Source organism: Xyrauchen texanus, chromosome 23 (genome assembly GCF_025860055.1).
Source record: "Xyrauchen texanus isolate HMW12.3.18 chromosome 23, RBS_HiC_50CHRs, whole genome shotgun sequence".
Classification (NCBI taxonomy): domain Eukaryota; kingdom Metazoa; phylum Chordata; class Actinopteri; order Cypriniformes; family Catostomidae; genus Xyrauchen; species Xyrauchen texanus.
In genome coordinates this window covers 29,506,842-29,531,558 of record NC_068298.1, presented here as the reverse complement: position 1 = coordinate 29,531,558, position 24,717 = coordinate 29,506,842, and the positions used below count along the sequence as shown (strand labels likewise).

Below are 24,717 nucleotides of genomic sequence, written 5' to 3'. Positions count from 1 at the left end.
CTTTGGTCCCACAAAGTGATCACACACACACACACACACACACACACACACACACACACACACACACACACACACACACACACACACACACACACAGACTCTTTAGCCATATTTGCATATAAAAAGAATGTTGCATTAATTGCAATGAAAAACAAATGACACCAGTAAATTTGTTCACAGATTTTATATTTTATTATTATCAAGAGAGAATTTGTACATTAAAATGTTTTATGAAATCAGGATGAAATAAATAAATCAATGTGTATGAACAGTAAAATAGCAGAGGGTCCTTTATAATGGTGACTCACAGTTTAAAATATCAGACAGTTGCCATTCCTAATGGTTTAATTGCCCATCTGTATGGCCCTGTATAGGTAGGTTTGAATTACTTTCCATGTTTGAAAACCCTTACAGTTAATAATAAAAAATATTTTCACAGAGGGAAAGAAGCATGACTGGGATGTTTGTTGGTACTACAATCCTCTCCCTCGTCCTCTGCTTTTGTATGGTCTGCCTCTATCTTCCTCCTATTCTCATCACTCCCTCTGTTTTCCTCTGCTGCCCTTTCTTTCTCGGTTATTTCTTCAATGAGCTCATCAAGCTCTGTTGTTTCTGCTGATGGGCCACTAATCCTCTCATCTTTGTTATGTCTGTTCTTGTATTTGATCTGTGTTAAGTGAAATCTTTCCCTCACAGACCTCTGTGAATGTAAGGTATTGGTAGCTATTTAATGTTTCTGCAATGGCAGACCAGGCTTTGCCCCTTCTCAACGCTACCTTTTATTGTACATGTATGGTTCTGTAAGTAGGAGAAGTGCATCATGTCTCATGAACAACATGAAACATGGACTTGCTAGCTCATACACGAATAAGAAGCCTATAATTACCTGTGTTGCTGGTTAACTTAAAAGACTATTCTAACCGACATTGGGCAATTTATGGAGTTTTGAGGAGGATGTTTAGCTACTCACATCATCTGAGGTGTTCACATCAACAGAGGACATTTCTTTGAAAAAAAAAATATCTGGAAATACAATATAATTAGCCAGAGTTTTAAAAAAGAATCCATTAAAAAGACTAATGGCAAAAACCTATTGCAGACACAATTACAAAACCACATGTCATAATTCATAACATTTATACTTACCAAATCTGTCGCATAGCAACAGCAAATTCTCAGCGGTGATTGTCCCGTAGTGGGACACACGCAGTACACCGGCCGGAAGTAGCGCGTTAAAGTCGAACAGAGTCCGTCACAGCCGGCTTGTTCAACAGCTTGTTCGTCCCTTTCGATTTTGTATCAAGAATGTATTTATTATGTTCATACAACAATGGAATGCCCTCATAATAAGGTTTTTTAGTAATAAAACATGTTTGTGAACCATTACAGTGTTTAAAACGTTTTGTTTACAAAAATTGCCAGTTTTGTTTTGGTTAAATCAATACTTTTATTATGAAGTGCAAAACACAGTTCCGCATGCGAACCACAGCAGGCCTGGATTGATACAAGTTGAAGCTCGATCAGACTAGAACTGTTGCAGTTTAGGAAAAAGAAACGACATGCAGTCATAGGAAGTGTCGCAACAGCCTCGGATATTAGCGTTGCATTACAGTTCAGGAGTTTTTTTGTCAGAGGGAGGTAAAGACAGAGGTGACACTACAGTTTTTCTCTCTCTTCGAATTAAGATCGTTGTATAACGACCACCATGTTCAGCTGGTCCAAGAAAGAAGGGAAGAAAGACCCAGAACTTCTCCAAAACGTGTCGGAGGGACTGAAACGCCTTTACCGCAATAAACTCTTCCCTTTGGAGGACACTTATCATTTCCACGACTTCCATTCACCGGCTTTAGAAGATGCTGACTTTGACAACAAGCCGATGGTGCTACTGGTGGGACAGTACTCCACCGGGAAGACCACTTTTATCCGGCATTTAATGGAGCAGGACTTTCCCGGTATGAGAATAGGCCCCGAGCCGACGACGGATTCGTTCATAGCGGTGATGCACGGCGATCAGGAGGGCGTGATACCCGGCAATGCTCTGGTTGTTGACCCGAAGAAACCTTTCAGAAAGCTCAACGCTTTTGGGAACGCTTTCCTTAACAGGTAAAGGATCCATTGGGCGAAAATAAATAAATAGGTTAAATTATATTATTTCGCGTTGCGTCAACGGACGCGTCTGAGGTAGAGAGCTTTGCCCAATGTTTGTAAAGCAGGAAATTGAGTTATAGCCACACAAAATGACTTATTAAAATCTAGCAATTGTAATGTCGAAGATCGTTTCTTATTTTCATCTATGGCCATATGTGTTTCAAAGACGCACACCCCTTTAACATCCCATGACAGTAAGGGTGTTGTTCAAACAGGGGTTTTTAACTTTTTACTAAGGACTTTTTAACCCAAAAATTAAAATTCACATCATTTTCTCAACATCATGCCACCCAGATGTGTAGTATGACTTTATTTATCTTGCAGAACACAAATTAAGATTTTTAGAAGAGTATTTCAGCTCTGTAGGTCCTCACAATGCAAGTGAATGGTGAACAAAGCTTTGAAGCTCAAAAAAGCACATAAAGACAGCATAAAAGTAATCCATAAGACTCCAGTGGCTAAATCCATGTCATCAGAAGTTAAATAATAGGTGTGGGTGAGAAACAGATCAATATTTAAGTCCTTTTTTACTTATGAAAAAATTTACATTTTTGGGTGATCTATTCCTTTAAACAGTACCCTAGTTGTTTTATTATATACATTTGGTTTGAATTGTTATCAGTCATTATTCTGTTTCTAGAAAGTTTGTGTCATAGTTTCTGTGTTATCAGAGGATTGAGTCATCATGACATATGCTGAGAGTCCCAAACAGCCCCTGTTCTTACATTTTCTTTACATTTACATTTAATCATTTAGCAGAGTAAATGTGAGGAAAATTCAAGAACAGGGGCTGTATGGCTGAGGTTTTAAGATATTTGTTTACCTTTCCAGACCTTTAAACTACATACCAGCACACAGTTACAGTTACTTTGAGGCAAACACCCAACCACAAACACAGAACATATGCTGTTGCGATATCAGTCTGAAACGCTTCAACATTGGCTATAAAATAAATTAACCAGATCTCTGCATGGTGTCATGTGTTGTCAACTCAAGAGGATTGTCACAGGCAGGGATTACCAGTGCCATGTGCTTGTTTAAATGTAAAAGTTTCAAGGCTGAAGCAGCAGAATTCAATATTTGATCCCAACATAAGAACCACAAAACCCACAATATAATATTGGCATAATAATAATGGTGTTTCAGTTTGAAAATATTTCCCATTTTTTCACTTCTGCTCTTATACCCATGGTTATTTGTGGTCATTATGAAATTATGGGCTGTATGCCATAAAAACTGGTTCCGTTTTTTGGAGAGTTTTTAAGATTTCAAAATTTGAAACACGTGTGCAATATTCAGACGTGAGAAATTCCTGTGTTTTGCAGAACAAATAATCTAGTTTTAAGACAACGGAGATTTTTGTTGTTGTTGAAATTGGACAAATTGAATAATACTTTTCAAAGCCTATATTTATAGTGACTGTGTTGACGTAGTGGCCTCCAAGCTGATTTTTGACATGTTGAAAAAGGATGTGTAAAGACTTTTCTAAGTGCCTGTTCTGGATCGTCATCTCTCATTTCTCCAAACCTGTTGGAAGAAACAAAAGAGCATTATAAAACCCTAATAAGTTGACTTTACTCAACTGAGTTGAGTTTTGACATCTCCAAATATTCTTTAATTAAGGTCACTTAACTTGGTGTTCATATAGGATTAACTTAACTATTTAAGGTAATTAGACATAAGTAGACTTTTGGACCAAAGTGGACACCGATCACACTAATAGTGTCATTAAACAAAACAATATAATACTACAAAAGAGCTAAAACCTCTATAAATTCTTAATAACAACTATTTAAATGCACCTATATGTTCCCTTTGACTAAAGGAATCAGTTAAATAAAGTGCAAGGGATTATGGGTATTCCCATAGCCTCAATTTTGTTCTCATTCCTTTGAGTTATTAACGCTTAGAATCTCAGATCTATAGATATGTTTAAGGAACATAGATATTTGAGTTCTGAGCCCAAAACTTGACATTTCAAGTAAGATTTAATTAAGACAACTTTAGGGTTTACAGTGTAGTAAGTAAAATGAAACAATGAATCCCATGTGTGTTCTTCTCAGTGTTCCAGTAAGTTAACAAGCAACAGTTTTTCTCTCCCCTGTCTTGGCCTACATATTTTTGAAACTTGCCATTAGAAGAAGCAAGTTTCAGAACAGACAGATAAAACATTTTGAGCAAAGACTTGTGGGAATATTATTAGTATTTGTTCTGAATGTCTGTTGGATAAAAGCCTCGCTCTAGTGGGTACTCTGCTTCATTAAGAAAGATCCAGCTTTAAGCTTGAGTCTTGTTACAGAGATCCATGTATGCTTTGAATCTTTAATTTCAAACAAGCGGTTGGGTAGTGCTGTAGGCTGACAGAGAAAAAGACTATAAATCAGCATAAACAATGAGGAACTATGTATAAACAAAGTTCATTTATGTTATTGGTGTGAGTCTGATTTCAGTTGAAGTCCTGAGCTTATGGTAACTGAAACATACTGTTACACAGTGAGTGTGGCATTCCTGTGGTTTCTAAAATCATATAAAAGTGATCAAAATCATTATAAAACAATTTCTTTTTTTGAAAAGAACGCAGGAAAATAGAGAGGTTTATATGTTGATTTCAGACTTACCAAACCTGTTAGTCTCATGTGCACTGTCTTTCCTTGTCTGACTTTTGATCTCTCCATGTCTCTCTCTCAATGTAGATTTATGTGTGCTCAGTTAAACAACCCCGTCCTGGAGAGCATCAGTATCATCGATACTCCAGGCATCCTGTCAGGGGAGAAACAGAGGATCAGCAGAGGTCAGCACTTCAGCCTCATCGACTTGTATACTTTTATTTTTAAATTGAATTATCTTTTTATTTATATTAAGTCATTATTCATAATAAATAAAAAATGTATTAATAACAATACATTTATAATAAGTTAATTCTCTTTATATAATAATATAAATATAATCTTTGCATTTTATCATAAATATTTAATGTTAACCTTGCTTCATTGTCTGTTCCCTCTACCTATTAGATTACTCATTCACTCTTTAGCTTATTTTGAATCATTTCTTGCTCTTAAGAAATCATTAGTCATTGACTTTTAGTGCTTTGGTTCACACAATGCAAATCTTTAGATTTTACTGTAGTTTTGTGTAAACTGTTTGGGAAGAGAAATAAAACCAGTCTGACTTCCTGCACGTTTTGTCATGTGAAATTTTAAGTGGATTGCCATCTTGATACAACAAAAGTTGAATATTTGTTTGTCCTCTAATATTATTAATCTTATATATACTGCAGTTAAATGAGACAGGATATCAGAGCTGTTCGGGCAGGTGTGTGCCGTACGTATTGTGCATAAATCCCACTTCTGAAAGCACTCAAATATCTGGTCTAATGTTGGTAATCCTGACCACACAGCTCCCATTTCTCTTTTTTAATGTCACTAAAAGATTTTGTGGGTGGAGAGGCATTTGGTTTCTCCTTTGACTGGTAGATAAAGTGTGTTTTCAGTAAAATATTCCACACAGTCACTATCTGACAGTATTCTTGAACTCCATTCTCACTCAGCTGTGCAGAGGAAGAATAAGAAGGCAATGCTGAGCTGGCCCATATGTCATCTAGCTGCAGAGTAAGACAGTAGATACATATAAGGCCCAGTGTAATATGAAAAGAAACATTTTACAGTAAGGCAGCTGTTAGGAAACAGAAACGTGTAATTGTGATACTGGATGGTTGTCATTGGTCACATGACTCTGTCGTCCCTTCTGGAGGCAATGGAGCTGGTAACAAGATACTGAGACCGAGGTGCCCCTACATACCACAGACACATAGCAGTAATTTCACAGAGACCCTGAGCGCCACCCCATCACTAGTCCAAACAGAGACATAACTGACTGTGGAGCAGTTGTGCCTATGTGGGATTAAGTATGAATTGGGGTTTGATCATTCTTGTCTAGCTACAGCCCAAACAGCCTTTGTTTTCCATTGTTGCGTTGGTTACTTCTTTGATATCACTTTCAGTTTACTCATGCAGTTGAGTTCATCTGGGTGGGAAGTTGTGTTTTCACTCTGAATGACTGGAAATAGAGACATGAAAATGCCTTGTGGAACTAAAAGTTTCTGTGTGGTACCAGTTCATGTGAGAGGCTTAGACATGTCAGCAGTTTTCCCACAAGAATATATTCTTACATTTACTGACCAGCTTCCTTTCAATTCAAATCTTTTTGATCATGTGATCTTTTTTTCTTTTCTTTGTGCGTTTTGTCAGGGTTCCTACTAGAGGTCGACCCAGAGTGGATTCTGCCAATACCAATAATTAAAGTGTTGGAAAAGACCTTTAACCAATTAATCGGCTGATAGTTAAAAAATAAAATCAATTTATAGAATGTAAAAAAAAAAAGATTATTTAATTTCTATGGCAAGCACAGATATTGAAGTTACAAGAGTCTGAATACAATTAATACAATCCTAAATACAGTTTATTGTTCAACTAAAATCCTAAGAATAACCAGAAAAATTCAGATTTGGTGCATAACGCGGGACTCTTGTTTTAAAATTAAATTGGCTCTGTTACAGTGCTTTTATAATTAAGTTTTTACCAAATTAAGCTTTTTATATGAAGAGTTGTGTGTGTGTTTATGTATATATATATATATATATATATATATATATATATATATATATATATAATACTGTGCAAACATTTTAGGCGCTTGTGAAAAATGTTGCATAGAGAGGATGTCTTCAAAAATAATGTCATAAATCTTTTCATTTATCAAATAAGATCAATATTTGGTGTGACCACCTTTCCCTTCAAAACAGCAAACAATTCTACTAGGTACATCTGGACACAATTTTTCTTGGTTGTTGGCAGATAGGATGTTCAATGCTTCTTGGAGAATTCTTCTCAATCGCTTCTGTCTCTTTTATGCAATCTCAGACAGACACGATGTTTAGTCAGGGGCTTTGTGGGGCCACTACATCTGTTGCAGGGCTCCCTGTTCTTCTATTCTATTTTTTTCTATTTGCAAAAGTTATGTTTGGGAGTCCAAAATGTATTTTTCCTATTGACACACTAAAGCTGAAGCTAAATTATTTTTTTGTTGTTGTTGTTTTTTAAAAGTGCCTAAAACCTTTGCACAGTACTCTATATACACAAAATAAAATATATTTCACCAGATGAGGTATAATTAGGAATGAGGTTTATTATTATTATTTGGTGTATAGAGTTAGAGACACAATTAATTTCTATATTGTCGCATTTTTCTTCACATGCCATCGCTTCAATTTAGAAAACTTGATTATTTAATCAAAATATGCATTGAAGTGTGGATTAAAATATGGATGAAAATGGTAAATTATTAAGGATATATAGATACAACAAATCCCCACATGCTTGTTCTTATTTCAACTCTAAAGGTGGCTGTTTTTAGAATCAAGCTGCCCTAACTGTAGAAACTTTCAGCGGCCACAGAGAAGCACAGAGGTATAATAAAAAACAACTATCGGCATTGATTAATTGGTAAAATTATATATTGGTCTACCTCTAGTTACTACATAGAAAACCTAGTGTTGCGTAACTAGGCCTTTGACTATGGCAGAAGGGCTCATCCATATTAGAGGTCAGTATCAGTTTTACATTTTAATCGGTGCTGATAGCAGCTTTTTGGAACAATCGGTTCTCTACAAAAATCAATGCTGATAGATTTCGTTTTTTGTCAACTTTGTGTTCCTCTTTGACCAAACCCTCTAAGTGGTGAATATATACAGTAGGCTACAAAAAGCTAAACTTTGTGAATATTTACTTATAGAGCATTGTAACACAGCCAAGACTCATCATCACTGTTATGGATTAATTCATGATTATTAACACAAAATGTTAAAAAAGACACGACTATTGACTAGTGATCGCTGATAATTTACTATAATGAATGATGATACTGTTCATTTATTTCTGCTCATACAGAATTTATTACCCCATATGACAATGTCTACTTACTTAATTGTGTTTTTATTGCAATACATATTAGATTGTAAGTGTGCACTTTTTGTTTCCCTTCAAAAAGTGAAGTATGGACATTTTGAAATAAGAGTCCAGGCTTGTTTATAATTAAGTCCAGATTTATGCACCAAATCTTAATTTTATTTTCTTGTTTTTATTGGGATTTTGATTGCACAACAAACGCACATCTGGGATTTTACTCATTTTGGACTCTTGTAGCCTCTGTGTGTTTGCCCTTCAAAGAACTACCGGCCAATTAATCGGTTATCTGCCTCTCCCACCACCTTAGTTATCGGTACCTACAAAATCGGTTGACTTCTAGTCCACATTGCATTTTATTCTGGAAAACTGCCCCAAAAACCGCCCACTTGGACAGGATGAGCAATCATATTGACATGTAATGTGATCCGTCATAGTCTGTTTTTTTTTGTGTTCTTTTCTGAGAAATTATTGTGGAAATATTTACTTAAATTGTGACGTGGCAGTCTCCACAAACATTTGTACAGAAAACAGATAAAAATTGCAAAATGTGTAGTCTAGATACTGTAGAGGAGTTCTGACATTTTCAGACATATGCCACTAACCTGGTAAACTTTGGCAAATCTAGTGATTTACTTCATCCTTGAACACAACTTTGTTTCCAGACGGACTGATTAAAAAAAAAATATGCCCTTAATCCATAAAGTTGCATAAAACATCAAATCAGAATAGAGCTTCAGTGCACAGTTGAGACTATGGAAAATATGGAAGTGTTATTGATTTATATATTAAGAAAATTGTGAAATCCACGTAAATCTATGCAAGTTATTCTCAGATCTAAATATTTAATCAGCTAGAAATTGCTCTTTGTGAGTGTAGTCTCTATAAAATAATCTTTAATCATCCTTATCCAGTTATCACAAACAACTGTAAAAGTCATGGAAATTAATTGGTTAAAAGGTATGGGAACCCTGATATAGTTTAACATAAAGTGTCTTTGGTGTTCTGGATTTTATCAACTTGTTTCTTTTCAAGTACACAAACACAGAGGAATTCACAGGGAGCAGATCTCTCTGATTACATGGCTTTGTACTTGGCATTTACAAACTGCTGAATTCATTGAGCTCAGATGACACTGTTGCTAATCAAATCTATATTATTACATTCCTGACCTCCTTTTTTAACAACGCATGTTGTATGCAGGACTGCTAGCTTCCACTTTCCAGAGCCTGATCTTTGATTTAGGACCAAATCTATAACATAGTCCTCCTTTCTTCTTTCATTTACAGGCTATGACTTTGCAGCAGTTCTTGAGTGGTTTGCAGAACGAGTGGACAGAATCATCCTGCTCTTCGATGCCCACAAGCTGGACATTTCCGATGAGTTTTCAGAGGTGATCAGGGCCCTGAAGAACCATGAGGACAAGATGCGTGTGGTTCTGAACAAAGCTGACCAGATCAGCACCCAGCAGCTGATGAGGGTGTATGGTGCCCTCATGTGGTCACTGGGGAAAATCATAAACACCCCAGAGGTGGCGAGGGTGTATATCGGCTCATTTTGGGCACAGCCACTACTGATTGCAGACAACAGGAAGCTGTTTGAGGCAGAAGAGCAGGACCTCTTCCGTGACATTCAAAGTCTTCCACGGAACGCAGTTCTGAGGAAGCTGAATGATCTGATTAAAAGAGCACGTCTCGCTAAGGTGAAATTTATAACTTATAATTCTTTGTAAGAACCTGAAATATGTTGGCATGTCGTACTCCATTTGAAACAATTTTGAACAGCTTTTATATGAAGTATTATGCAAGCAGCTTTTATTTCCTGATATTATTTGAGAGACTAGCTGGAGATCAGCGGGTGATTGCTGAATGTGTCTTGTATGTGGTTCATTGTTCCCAGACACTTTTAAGAACTTATTGTCAGAGTGTTTACAGTATTTTTATCTCACAGGTAAAGAACAGTTGTGAGAAGTGTTGTTTGACATCGAAGTTTATCAAATACTTTTCTTCTAGGTACATGCTTACATCATCAGTGCTCTGAAGAAAGAGATGCCAAGTGTGTTTGGGAAGGACTCGAAGAAGAAAGAGCTTATCAACAACCTGGGCTTCATATATGAAAAGATTCAGAAAGAACACAACATCTCGCCTGGAGACTTTCCTAACCTAAAGAAAATGCAGGTATGAAGCTATGGAGTTTTCCCATCTTGATTTAACTTTACATAGCACGGAAAAGATGTTTGAATGATGAAATGAGGAGTTTTTAAGTTCACAGGTGATTATACAGCAGTTCAGCTTCTTGCCGGAATAAGAGACTTTGTGGCTCAGAGGAATATTTCTGGCATAAAGAGCGAGAGGTCAAGAGATTGAATCTTGCTTTACAGACAGATTTGTAACTATGGCAGATGCACTTTATTTTAGGATTTCAAAGAGCAGGCGGATGAGCAATAGATTAATTGAGCGCATATTTGAGAGCTGATGTCGTGCCGGACATTGCCACCCCATTTTGTGATCATCCACTGACATATCCAAGGATAATAATTCATATAACGAAATATAAAGTTTTCAATGACTGTTAAGGGTACAATTCAGAGTAAAGCATGTATCGCAGCAGTTCAGATGTGAAATGTCCACTGTGTGGCACGAAAAGTGAGTCAAATGATCTCCCAAACAGATTGGTCAAGTTTGAAATCAACAATACCGACCTTCAAACCCTAAACCTTAAACTAAAATGCAGTTTCTGAAGCAACCATGTTATTTTGTGGCGCTTCAATCACACTTTCAACTCACTCTGACGCTTTGCATTGCATGAGCAATGCTCTATCAGACAAGCTACTGGACAATTTGATCATACTTGAACAAGCTTGTAAATGTAGTTGGTTATTTAATGCAAATGTTAAGTATGCATCACCTTAGCAGTGATGCAGTATGGAAAAAGTGTTTTGCTGACATAAGGCAGAGTTGTGTGAGGAACAGAGCGAAAATCAAGTTTTTACAAACTTATCTGCAGTTTTCTGGTGACTTGTGTGAAAGTGAATAAGATTAATTGTTGCTTTAGCGCATCTAGTGTTCTTTTCACCTGGATATGTATAACGAGCCACATAGAAAATATTTTGCTAAAGTTTAGCTTGGGGGTGGCCGATATGACAATCTTATATCACAATATGAGTAATTTTATATCACGATAACAAAATATAATCACTATAGTACACTTTTGTTGTAAAATCAATAAAAAATGGGTTAATATATTAAATAACTATATTGTAATGCCTATTTTTGGATAATCTTTTCAGTGAATTAAGTACTTCCAAATACTTCCTCTTATATACTTTCCTCTTTATTTGGAACTTGGCAATAATCAAAGTAAAAAAAAAAAACTTGGTTTTAAATCTGTCTTATCATAATGCTAAATTTCACATTATGCCATATTTCTCCCCAATATCTTGTTGAATATTTATAATAATAATAATAATAACTTTCCTCAAGAAACTCAAGATCTTTGCAAAGCAATGCAGCAAAGTAAACAATGCATTGCATGAAACAAATTGTTTGGGAGTCATCCCGTTATGTGTTTTCAGGGATTTTACTAGATTAAAAATGATTGAGTTGTACGAGTGATTCCCTCTGCGATTTCCTATAAATATCGAGACTCCTGCTGGACTCGTGTGCGCTCGTGTGCTCCAGAGAAAGTGCACGTGACACATACATCAAACACAGATGAGCGCATTGGATGAAGCGCCGAACACAAGATGAATGTATTTATTTTTTTATTTATTTATTTTTACGATATACATGATATAGCAAAATCTCTATCGATTTATACTTTATATTGTTGCCACGATATATATTGTCATATCGCCCAGCACTAATTTAGGTATAATAACGTGATTCTATTGGATGTCTTATTTCAGCTGCTCTTTTCTTTAAACTTGAAGAGAGAAAACATACTCCCTGATTGAAGGGCTGCTGACAGCTGACTTTATTGCATATTTTTTAAGGAGGGTGAGATGAAAGACCATGACCTGAAGCCCTGCTAAATATGGTCTAGCAACGCCTTTGGTTTGGCTCACTTTATTGACCAAAATACCTTTAAATTAGGTCCATAAAGAGCTTTTCTTACTTTGCAGGATTTACTAGCTGCTCAGGACTTCACAAAGTTTCCTGCCATAAGGCCAAAATTGCTGGAGGCAGTGGAAGACATGCTAGGCAATGATATCGCTAGGCTCATGACACAGGTGAGGAAGGAGGAGGCCGACATGCCCAGCCAGACAGTGAAGGGTGGTGCTTTTGAGGGAACCACAAATGGGCCATTTGGTCATGGATATGGGGAAGGTGCAGGTGAGGGCATCGATGAGCTGGAATGGATTGTGGGCCGTGATAAACCATCCTATGATGAAATCTTCTACACCCTTTCTCCCATCAATGGAAAGATATCTGGTGCCACTGCCAAGAAGGAGTTTGTAAAGTCCAAGCTGCCAAACACAGTGCTTGGAAAGATCTGGAGCCTGGCAGATGTGGACAAAGATGGCTACCTGGACGATGAAGAGTTTGCACTTGCTAATCACCTGATCAAGGTGAAGCTGGAGGGGCACGAGCTTCCAGCCAAACTGCCCACTCACCTTATTCCACCTTCCAAACGGCAAGAGCAGCTTTGAGGATCTGGCTTGAGTTTATTGAATCTCTAACGGTGGCTCCAATGTGCCCAAGCCATATTTGAACAATTCAAACTCATTTTGACCATTAAGTTGACCAGCTGGAGTCAGCAGGAACTTGATATCTGTCTTTAGTTTGAATAAAATGAATTTGCATTCAGGGTTAGGAATTGAAATTTCGGCGGTATGAATCAAGGGACTGTGAGAATAAACCAAAAAGTTATGTGCCAGTGAGAGACTTCCTTTTTTTTTCTTTTTTAATACGGTTTGGAAATGGAGAAACCACTATGAACAGACAAAGCATTTGTCTTTGATTTGATTGATTACATAAAACTTCCATGGTAGTGGGTGGGCACTGAACGAGATGTTGGTGTGAGCAAGATTTGTAAAGAGGGATTCTTTAAACAATACAATGTGAAACAAATTCCATATACAAAATATAACTCCAAATGTGATTACTATTATTTTTGCTAAACTTCCTTAACTTATTCTTTACCTTTAGATCTATTTTATCTGTAGTTTGTATTTTCAATTTTGAAAGTTGAATATTGAATGTTTTCTTTTGCTTTTATTCAACAAAATATGTAGTCTGTAATTTTGAGGGTGTATCTGTTCTTTCTTCTGGGACCTCGTGCTTTGAAATCTTCACCTTCACTTGAATTCAAAAATGACATTGACCAATAAAAGACTTTATTTGTGAGCTGTGCTTCAAAGACTGCTTGAGTTTGTTTAATTGAGAAACATTTTCCATTTACAGTTATGAAAGTCGTGTGCCTTTTACCCACATACAGTATATCTGTTTTCATGAGCATTGACTTCACACATCAAGAAAGTATGAACTTGCTTCAAGAGATGTTTTGAATATAAGTGAAAAAACAGGTCTGAATTGGAATGGTAGTAATGCACTGACAGTGTTATATTTCTCACTTTCTCTAGTTATGTTGAGGCATGTTGAGGTGCTTCACTGTACAGCATTTTGTGTTTGCTTTCTTTGGCAGCTGTTTGGAGTGGATCACTGAGATTTCTTTTTCCCATGCATCTGTCTTTGTTTGGTGAAATGTGATCCCTCTTGCAACACTTTCACGCCTGAAAAGAAAAAGGCCATCAATGACATTATATTTTTTATTTAACCCTTACTGTATATGAGATAATGGATGGATGGAAGTTTGATATTTGCACTTCTGCAAAAGAGATTAGCTTGTACATAATTACTGGCCGGGGCTTGATGTTGTGTTTTTACTCCAGTGAATATTTATCAAGGTTGCATCATTTTGGAAAGTCAATTTCTGAGAAGTATTTTCTACAGAAAGGAAAAGGAGTTTACACACACATTGACCTTTTGTGACAATAGTGGGGCATTTTGTCACAGCATGGGGTAGGTTGTCACAATTAAATGGTGTATTACAGGATTTTCTGCAAAGTTAAACAGTAAAACAATTCATGAATCAATAAAAAATATTTTTAATTTTGGCAACAAATATTGACTAAATGAATTTATTCGATGTAGCCAACAATTGTTTTGGCCAACAAATATTGTAATGAATAAATTATATATTATAAAACATTTATAACACGTGTTACAACTTGCCCCAATAAAAATGACCTGACATCAAATACTTTTGTCCTAAGAACACACTTCAGTCTTCAGTTTAATATCTACCATCATTATATTGTTGACCTTTGCCCTTGAATGTATGTCAGTTACATTTTACTATGTTTATTTGTTTACCCAACAGCTATTAAAAAAGAATAATGATATTATTTTGAGATTTGAGTTCGGTAATTATATTTTAGTGTAAAGGATAGAATAAAAAAAAATCTGATTTAAGGGCTTTTTGAACTAAGTGTTTGAAACCAATAAAACCGCTGCTAGAGAGAATAATTGCACAATTTTCAAGATAATTGCTATAAATGTGCCTCTGGATGCCACAAATAGATGTAACTTTGCATCAAGCTGTAGCAGTCTATTTTCACTACAAATATAACTGCTTGATTCTGTCAGTGATATGTGCCATTCATTAGTAAGACTCCCTGTACAATAGAGATCTCAATTTACCTTCATTTGAACTTTCTCATTGTCATTTCTGAGGTAATTCATTCTGGTTTCAGAATACACTTTGCAGGTGAGTGCTAAAGTTCCCAGTTATGTCCTAAAAGAGAGTAAGAATGCAGACCATCTTTACTAAAAGAAATATGAAGATAGATTTTGATAGTTGTATTTAGATGTCTCATCTGTCAAACCAAACCCATTTAGCACATCACCATGAGACTTACTGACACAGTAACTTAAACACTTATTAAAGATGGTGGTTAAATAACAGCCTTGTGTGAGAAGGTGATGCATCTTTAGAAGATGCGTGATGTTGAAAAGTACATACTAAATCAAATTCTTAACGGAGAGTTGCACCATATAAATAGTTAAATAGTTGTCCATTAGCAATAACCAAGGGCAAATGTAAGTGATGTTCCTGCCCCTTTTTTGGGGTGTTTGTTAATCTTAGTGCCCTGTCAAACACTCTGAATCATATGGTTCCTTGATCCTTGCACGGTGGAACATATAATTTCTCACAACTGTGTGTCTTGCATTTTTTATTATTTCTTGCAATTGTGCCTATTGCAACTTTATATCTTGCAATTCTGAGTTTATTTTGTCTTCTAATCTTGTGATTGCAAGTTTATATATTATTTTTGCAATGCAAGCTTTAATCACTCAATTGTGACTATATCTTGATTTCACCTTTGTTTCTTGCAATTGCAAGTTTATATCTTTCAGTTCTGACTATTTCTCTCAATGGAAACTTTTATCACGCATTTGTGATTATCTTGCAGTTTCTACTATATTTCTTGCAATTGTGACTATTTCTTGCAATTTCAACTTTATTTTTACGTTTGACTATTTCTCGTAAATGCGAGTTTATTTCAGATAATTGTGACTTTATATCTGAATTATGACTTTCTCGCAATTGCAAGCTTTAATAATGCAATTTTAGAATTAACTTTTTGTTTTTTTAATTATTTTTATTATGGTTTTTCAAACATCAAATACAAACAATAACAGACAGAGACCCTTCATATAACAGAAAGCTGTGCAATATGTAAAATGATACACAAAAATAAAACAGGGGGGAAGACGATATACAAGGCCAACCTCTCCTACAAAGTATAATCACAATAATTACAGAAAGTGATAAATAATAAATAAATCATTAGACCTTGTGGCACAACAAAAAAGTTAAAACTGGTTCCCACATTTTGTCGAATTTTGCAAAATATCCCCAGAAATGGTGTATCTAATTCTTTCCAGATGTAACGTAGAAGTGAGTCCAGTCAGCTAGTCAGAAAAGAGGGGCCTAGAGTTTTTCTTCCATAAAAACAGGATAACTTTCTTCGCTACAATCATACTATATTGAACAGGTAACCGTACCTTTGGACTGAGAGACTCCAGTGAGTCTGACCAACCAAATCATTGGGTCAGGAAGTAAAACACAGTTATAGACCTTGGCAAAAATCTTGAATATTTCTAGCCAAAAACTCAGAATTTGTGCACAGAACAAAAAAAAGATGTGCCAGGGTACCCTCGGCAGCTTTACACTTATCACATATAGTAGAGACAGAAGGATAGAATTTGCTAAGCTTTATTTTAGAATTGTGCCATCTATGTAACACCTTGTACTGAATAAGTTGTTGTCTTGAATTTATGGAACAAGAATAAAAAGATAGAAGGCATTTGTCCCAATCAGTCTAGATCTTCTTCCCAAGCAGTTTTCAAGTGAAGGGAGGAAAAGTCTGTATTATCTTTAAAAGCATTTACAAATAAGGATGTTAGGAGAATTAGAAAATAAATGAAATATTTTACATTCTAAAGCCAAAACTTCAAAGTGTTTAATATTTATAGGAGCATAGTTCCTAACTTGAAGATATCTGAAGAAACGAGAATAGGGAAGGTCGAATCTATCACTGAATTGTGCAAAGGAGGCAAAATCATTATTAATATATAAATCTTTCATACTGAGAATCCCTTAACTTTGAATTTTTATCACATGGCAAGATCTGGCTTACACACTGTAGAGTTTTTGCTGCACATCTGCAACACTGAAGCACAGTCATCGAGGATGAACAACAACCTGCTCCATATCTCTTTGTATCAGGACATCCCAGGTCCTTTGAGGGACAGGACGTCCTGTTTGTGTCCCGTAGGAACTCAGAGAACCATGACTGGGGAAGAGCTGCTTGAAGAGTATAGTGCTAAAGAAGCATCACTCTTCGTGTCTTCACTTTTCAAGGCTCAATGTAACCTATTTCAAGGTCATTGATTTAACTTTAAAGTTAGCCTCAAGGAAAGCCACAAAATTACTAAGAAATGAGGCCAGAAGAGACTTCTTGGGCAGGTGTGATTGTATGGTTTTACAGTGGTACTGAGTCTTCATTTAGGAGCAAATAGTAAGTTATGATCTCAGAGAGGCATCAGTCTGGAAGTATTTGAGGAGAGTCTTTTCACCCAAACATGTCCTGGGAAGTATATGTTATGTAGAGAAAGCCATCAGGATCTCTGTACTGTGAGTAAACCTCTCCCATGTTGGCTGACAAACAGGACATATTCTTTCTTGAGATCAGTAGGTACAGGGCTTGAGATGCCTCCAGTGCTATCTTACTTCTATGAGAGAAAGAGTCAGAGAAAGTTGGCATCACAGAAAACAACATCTCGAAAAACCTGACATTGTATGTTGTGCATCAGGCAGAGAGCCGGTGGGCTAAGCAACATGGGAAAGGTCAGGTTACTGTTTCACACGCAATTCAAACCTATTCTAGACCCATTCTCTATAAAGAATGGCATAAACTGGCACAGGCTCTCAATAAACATACAAATCCAGCATCTTCCAAGATTTTAAGTGAGACAAAAGTGTGTACATACCTGAGCAGACTGAGGAACTGTCCTAATGTAAGCTCGAATGGGACAAGAAATTTGGTTTTGTCCAGCAGGGGAAGCTTCTTCTCCCGAATGTATCTTTCAACGATTACCTGAGATTCAGAAGGGTTGATTTTAATATCTACATTAACTACATGTAAATACAATTCTGTATTAAACTGTTAGTCACTGTTGTGTATCAAACACTATATACAATATTTATGGAACATTATGAAAATATGATAATAGTAATAATAATAAAATATGATTCTACAAAATAAAACTAACAATTAGAAACAATTGTTAGATTTACGTATTTCACTTTCATAACAAATTTCCATCAAACTGAATTGAGTCATCTTTAACAAAAACAAAATAGATTTATTAAATTGTATTAATTTAATTTAGTTAAAAATTGTAATACATAAATCTCACAAATATAATATATAAATATAATAAAATACAATACAATAATAAATATAACAAATAATAATAAATAATATATGATCTGGGGAACATTCTGTGTTTGTTGGGTTTCAAGAAAGAAAATAGTTATTGTTTCTATTCAATTTAGAAATATTTAATTGTAAAAACAAAAAGTCATCATACCGGCAGTTTGTTGGGGAACTTTGACCGAATAGTGCAGACTTCATCTTTTCTTGTTGCTGAATGGAAAGAAAAATTATTTCAATCATTTTTTTAATACCCTAGTTAGATGGAAATCTTTATTATTATTATTATTATTATTATTAAAATGCATATCAAATAATAACTAACACATAGGCTACATGACAATGACAAATACATCATATTAAATAAATACAAATGTTGTTTAAGTAAAAAGTTCAAAAACACTAATTAAACATAACATATTGTATGTGGCCAAATGTTTGGAATAATATACATTTTTGATCAAATCTAGACAGTCCCCATTTCCAGAAGCCATCACTCCAACACCTTATCCTTGAGTAATCATGATAAATTGCTAATTTGGTTCTAGAAAATCACTTGCCATTATATCAAACACATCCCTCAGATATCACTGTTTTAAAAACATAATTCATCTGTAATCGATATCATGGGGATATGTTTAGTAAACCTTTGTTAGACAACACCATTCGCCATATCATACACAGATGCAAGCTAAGTCAAGTTTTACTATGCAAAGCAGAAGACCTACATCAACACTGTCCAAAAGCGCTGCCGACATCTTAGATGTTTTTTTGGTCCAATGAGTGGACATTTCAAATTATTTTTGAAAAACATAGCCATCATGTTCTCTGGGCCAAAGAGGAAAAAGACCATTCAAGCTGTTATGAGTATCAGGTCCAAAAGCCAGTGTCTGTATGGGCCAGGCGTGTGTCAGTGCCCATGGCATGGGTAACTCACACATCTGTGAGGGCACCATGAATGCAGATAGATATGTACACATTTTGGAGCAACATACTGCTATCCAGCACCATCTTTTCCAGGGACATCCTGGAATTTTCAGTAGGAAATCTTCAAACCACATACTGGCCAAAAAAGCAGAGAGTGCGGGTAGTAGATTGGCCTGCCTGCAGTCCTGACCATCTCCAATTGAGAATGTGTGACGCATTATGAAGTGCACAATATGGCAACGAAGACCCCAAACAATTGTGCAGCTGAAGACCTGCATAAAGGATGAATGGAAGAAAATTCCACTTTCTAAACTTAAACTTGTGTCTTCAGTGCCCAAATGCTTAATAAGTGTTATTAGAAGAAATGGTGATGTTTCACTGTGGTAAACACTCGAATGTCCCAACTTTTTGGAGAGTTTTGCTTTCATCTGATTTAAAATGACTGTACATTTTCAAAAAAAGGATGAAATTCATAAGGTAAAACAAACAATGTTTAGTTGTAGTGATTTCAATTGAGCAAAGCGTGAATATAATTTACAAATCACTCCTTTTTGTTTTTGGTAGCTTTTTTCATACGGTCCCAACTTTTTCGGAATTGGGGTTGTAATATACAATAGAAAATTCAATAGAATGTTGAAGTTATTACTTACCCAGGCACTTTCTTTGTTTGAAAGGCATAATTTCCATGGATCTCTCGTAGGGAGGCATTCTGCTTGAGGCTGGAGATGTGTTTGATGGTGTAGTAGGACATCCGAGTGGTCAGAAATGCCTCTCTGCTGCTGGAGGGACATGGCCTTTATATGAGTCTGAGGTGTGTGTGGAGGGGGAGGACAGTCTAAAGGATGTGTGAAAAGATGCAAGTGTAATTAAAGGCCCTGCGACGATATTAGGTGCTGGTCTTGAAGCAGTCTCAACCGGTCAAATTCGGATATTAACTGTTAGATAAGCCTTCCAAACAGACAGTGAAGGGCCTTGGATCAATAATAACCAGTCACCGTAAACAAGCCATGCATTCACAAGCACCAGTTATTTGAAGTCCACCTTCGTTAGTTTTCTAATGTGGGTGCTATGACAGCTTAATTGGTTTACGACTCACAGCATAAGTTTGTGTAATAACACACGAACAACAGACGTGAAAGACGTGAGGAACTGCTTTAGAGTTCATTGCACTCGAGTAAGCTACCAGATGTGTTTCATTTCAAGTAGAGATTTTAACCGCAGAGTGCGGTGATATAAATAAGCCTATTTTTAAGATTTACACATTTACATTTTCTACCAAAATTCCATCAAATTGAATTAATTTGTAACAAAATAATTTAAATAAACTTTAAATGTTTATTTATTTATTGTTAAAGATTACTCAATTCAATTTGATGAAATTGAAATGTGTAAATCTTAAAATATTGCATGTTCAGCATGTTGTATTAAAGAATTAACACAGAATTTTTGTTATAAAAAGGAAATAATTTATTTATAGAATATCTCTCTGTGGAGTGGAGGGGGGCGGGGCCGGAATATCGCGCGCCCGGTCCCTAATCGGCCTGATGAGGCGCGCGAGTGATAAAGGCGGCCGGTGACGATGGTTCGAGAGAGAGAGAATTACGGGCATTAATTCTTCCCGGGTTTCGGCACCAATGTAAGGGGGGTTAAGATGGGCAAGGAGGAGGCGAGAACCGGCTTGTCAATATAAATTATATTTAATTAAACTCAAAAACCAAAACACACAAACATAAACACACACATGACGGACATGCCCGTAATTCTCTCTCTCTCGAACCATCGTCACCGGCCGCATTTATCCCTTGCGCGCCTCATCAGGCCGATTGGGGACCGGGCATGCGACATTCTAGTCCGGCCCGGCCCCCCTCCGCTCCACACTCTCTTAATTCATACACAGAAGATCTCTATATCTTTTCATTTAGGCACCTACTGGGAAAAAACAAACAAACAAGCTAAGACCAGCCTACGAGATTTGGCTGGTCTTAGCTTGTTTAAACTGGCCTCCCAGCCTGCAGCTAAAAAGTGCCCAAAATCCCAAACTAGTCAACTGACCAGACTGGGCAAGACTGTTTTTATTTTTGTTTCAGCAGGGTCTAAAATACATGTCTTTTTATTATTTGATCTTGTATGTTTATATCTAGAAAATCTTCATAATAAAATTTAATGTTTTGCCTAATGTTATGTAATGGTAAATTGTTTTTTTGTACTTCTACTGTATGACCTAATTATCATGTGTTTGTTATAGATGACAGAGCCCCAAACACAATATGGCTTAGTATTATGTAAAAGACTGCATTACGGTGGGACAGAATCCAAAAGCCTCAGTTTTGAACAAAATATTTTTTTTTCACTTACCCGAGGGCTCATTCTTACCATACCCCCATTCCCAATGAGGTCAGGAAGATACATTATTAACACTGTGTACATGATGTGCCTGATGGACAAATATGAAACCATAGCAAGGCCAAGATATCAATATGGTGTGACATGTCACAGTGTTCAATTAAAACAGGGAAAAGTTTCAAAACACTCTTTCAAAGTTTACGAAAACATAATTTATTTCCTGAAATCTTCTTGTTTCTAGATGTGTCATTAATAATCTAAAGAAAGTAAATGGGGATGAAAAATGGCCAAAAACATTTCACATAAAAATATGCGGTCTCAACTTCGATGTTGTATGAATACTCAAGTTAGTGTTGGTTAATTCAGGGCAGAGTGATGTCAAATTAAAAGAAAGAATGAACAGGAATATCCACAAACTTTCAGTGGTAACCCTTAAATACTTTTAAATACTTTCTTTAGTGACCCGAGACCGAATTATTCCTTCACCTAAACCATTTTTTGGGGTTATGCCTACACTTCTTTAGTATTCCTAAGCCCTAATTCCTAAGCATATGAATCGAAAATAAAAATAAGAAATCTAATTACCAAATTAGCATTAACAAAAGTGTGTAGGGTCTTAAGTGACATATATGTGTAATAGTGTTGCAATATACAGTATATTTCCACTTCTATAAATGGTATTTTATGATTACTTCATATTCATTTAAGTTTACTATCACAGGACTTTTCTGTGTTTATTCAAGACAAATGAGTACTGTATTTATACAAAGGACTACTATATCATATTGATTTTCAGCTCATGTTGGTACTCAATTATCAGTATTATATATAGGTGTGCTCATACATATTATACATGCTGTTTCTTACTCAAGGTGACTGTCGTTTTAGTGATTGACTTGATTTACATTTGACATGATGAAGAATCAACATGGAAGTAAACTACAGCAAGTGTAACACATGAACAGTATGATATGACTATTGTCATTTGGGTGTAGCCTACTGAAATCATGTAAGTTGTACATTTATTTACAGGTGAAACTCGAAAAATTAGAATATCGTGCAAAAGTTCATTAATTTCAGTAATTCAACTTAAAAGGTGAAACTACTATATTATATAGACTCATTACAAGCAAAGTAAGATATTTCAAGCCTTTATTTGATATAATTTTGATGATTATGGCTTACAGCTTATGAAAACCCCAAATTCAGAATCTCAGAAAATTAGAATATTGTGAAAAGGTTCAGTATTGTAGGCTCAAAGTGTCACACTCTAATCAGCTAAACACCTGCAAAGGGTTCCTGAGCCTTTAAATGATCTCTCAGTCTGGTTCAGTTGAATTCACAATCATGGGGAAGACTGCTGACCTGACAGTTGTGCAGAAAACCATCATTGACACCCTCCACAAGGAGGGAAAGCCTCAAAAGGTAATTGCAAAAGAAGTTGGATGTTCTCAAAGTGCTGTATCAAAGCACATTAATAGAAAGTTAAGTGGAAGGGAAAAGTGTGGAAGAAAAAGGTGCACAAGCAGCAGGGATAACCGTAGCCTGGAGAGGATTGTCAGGAAAAGGCCATTCAAATGTGTGGGGAGCTTCAAAAGGAGTGGACTGAGGCTGGAGTTAATGCATCAAGAGCCACCACACACAGGCGGGTCCTGGACATGGGCTTCAAATGTCAAGCGTCTTACCTGGGCTAAAGAAAAAAAGAACTGGTCTGTTGCTCAGTGGTCCAAAGTCCTCTTTTCTGATGAGAGCAAATTTTGCATCTCATTTGGAAACCAAGGTCCCAGAGTCTGGAGGAAGAATGGAGAGGCACACAATCCAAGATGCTTGAAGTCCAGTGTGAAGTTTCCACAGTCTGTGTTGGTTTGGGGAGCCATGTCATCGGCTGGTGTTGGTCCACTGTGCTTTATTAAGTCCAGAGTCAACGCAGCCATCTACCGGGACATTTTAGAGCACTTCATGCTTCCTTCAGCAGACAAGCTTTATGGAGATGCTGACTTCATTTTCCAGCAGGACTTGGCACCTGCCCACACTGCCAAAAGTACCAAAACCTGGTTCAATGACCATGGTATTACTGTGCTTGATTGGCCAGCAAACTCGCCTGACCTGAACCCCATAGAGAATCTATGGGGCATTACTAAGAGAAAGATGAGAGACATGAGACCAAACAATGCAGAAGAGCTGAAGGCCACTATTGAAGCATCTTGGTCTTCCATAACACCTCAGCAGTGCCACAGGCTGATAGCATCCATGCCACGCCGCATTGAGGCAGTAATTAATGCAAAAGGGGCCCAAACCAAGTACTGAGTACATATGCATGATTATACTTTTTGGAGGGCCGACATTTCTGTATTTAAAATCCTTTTTTTTTATTGATTTCATGTAATATTCTAATTTTCTGAGATTCTGAATTTGGGGTTTTCATAAGCTGTAAGCCATAATCATCAAAATTATATCAAATAAAGGCTTGAAATATCTTACTTTGCTTGTAATGAGTCTATATAATATAGTAGTTTCACCTTTTAAGTTGAATTACTGAAATTAATGAACTTTTGCACGATATTCTAATTTTTCGAGTTTCACCTGTAGACTCAATAAGTGCCAGAGAAAATACATATGTTTAACTTATGTGTAGCATATAAAAAACAAAACACCAGAAAAAATAAAATAACAGAAAACATATCCTGTTCTATTTTTTTCTAATTTTCTAAAAAAGTGCTGGGTGTGTAATAATGTTTGGCAAAATGCCTATGCATTTAAGAGTTAAAGACTTACTAAAATACATTTAAAATAAAGGCAGACATTAAAAAAATAGGTCTTTTGATTTTCATTGTTAAGAAGACTTGGTGTTGATTAAAAGGTATGTAGGCCCCTCCTTCATTAAGCATAAATACATAAGTGAAGTCTACTTCATATTATTGAAATACAACTAATATAGCATTGAAATCAATTTAATAAGTAGGAATATACACTCACAAGCACTTTAATAGGAACACTATGGTCCTAATAAAGTGCCAGACATGGTCTTCTGATGTTGTCCATCAGCCTCAAAGTTCAACATGTTGTGCCTTCGGAGATGCTATTCTGCTCACTACAATTGTACAGCGTGATTATCTGAGTTACCATAAACACTCTGTCAGCTCGAACAAGTCTGGCCATTCTCCGTTTACCTCTCTCATCAACAAGGTGTTTCTGATGGTTGATGTGAACATTCACTGAAGCTCCTGACCCGTATCTGCATGATTTTATGCACTGCAGCCACATGATTGGCTGATTAGATCATTGCATGAATAAGTAGGTGTACAGGTGTACCTAATAAAGTGCTCTGTG

At 36.2% G+C, this 24,717-nt stretch overlaps 3 protein-coding genes across 3 annotated transcripts in view; 1 reads left to right on the top strand and 2 right to left on the bottom strand.

Annotated features, from left to right (window-relative positions):
• LOC127617169 (UBX domain-containing protein 1-like) overlaps positions 1 to 24,717 on the bottom strand; it is a 95,486-nt gene that overhangs the window by 25,774 nt on the left and 44,995 nt on the right. The window lies entirely within an intron of this gene.
• LOC127617168 (EH domain-containing protein 1-like) lies at positions 1,502 to 13,460 on the top strand. Its single transcript, XM_052089088.1, has 5 exons — positions 1,502 to 2,103; positions 4,842 to 4,939; positions 9,401 to 9,813; positions 10,124 to 10,288; positions 12,235 to 13,460. Exons 1-5 carry the CDS (start codon positions 1,706 to 1,708, stop codon positions 12,760 to 12,762), a joined length of 1,602 nt encoding a protein of 533 aa, XP_051945048.1. The 5' UTR covers positions 1,502 to 1,705; the 3' UTR covers positions 12,763 to 13,460.
• LOC127617179 (microtubule-associated proteins 1A/1B light chain 3C-like) lies at positions 17,254 to 19,752 on the bottom strand. The gene is made up of 4 exons (XM_052089101.1): positions 19,695 to 19,752; positions 18,275 to 18,330; positions 17,672 to 17,778; positions 17,254 to 17,413 (listed from the first exon to the last, which is right to left on the bottom strand). The coding sequence occupies exons 1-4, from the start codon at positions 19,750 to 19,752 to the stop codon at positions 17,254 to 17,256; spliced, it is 381 nt and encodes a 126-aa protein (XP_051945061.1).

Excerpts from the sequence above, each read along its gene's own strand:
- LOC127617168 (XM_052089088.1), top strand. The coding sequence starts at position 1,706 with ATGTTCAGCTGGTCCAAGAAAGAAGGGAAGAAAGACCCAGAACTTCTC. Across the intron at positions 4,940-9,400 it reads GAAACAGAGGATCAGCAGAG|GCTATGACTTTGCAGCAGTT; the intron begins GTCAGCACTTCA and ends TTTCATTTACAG. Across the intron at positions 10,289-12,234 it reads CTAACCTAAAGAAAATGCAG|GATTTACTAGCTGCTCAGGA; the intron begins GTATGAAGCTAT and ends CTTACTTTGCAG.
- LOC127617179 (XM_052089101.1), bottom strand. The coding sequence starts at position 19,752 with ATGCCTCCCTACGAGAGATCCATGGAAATTATGCCTTTCAAACAAAGA. Across the intron at positions 18,331-19,694 it reads CAAACAAAGAAAGTGCCTGG|CAACAAGAAAAGATGAAGTC; the intron begins GTAAGTAATAAC and ends CTTTCCATTCAG. Across the intron at positions 17,414-17,671 it reads CAGTTCCTCAGTCTGCTCAG|AAGTAAGATAGCACTGGAGG; the intron begins GTATGTACACAC and ends TTTCTCTCATAG.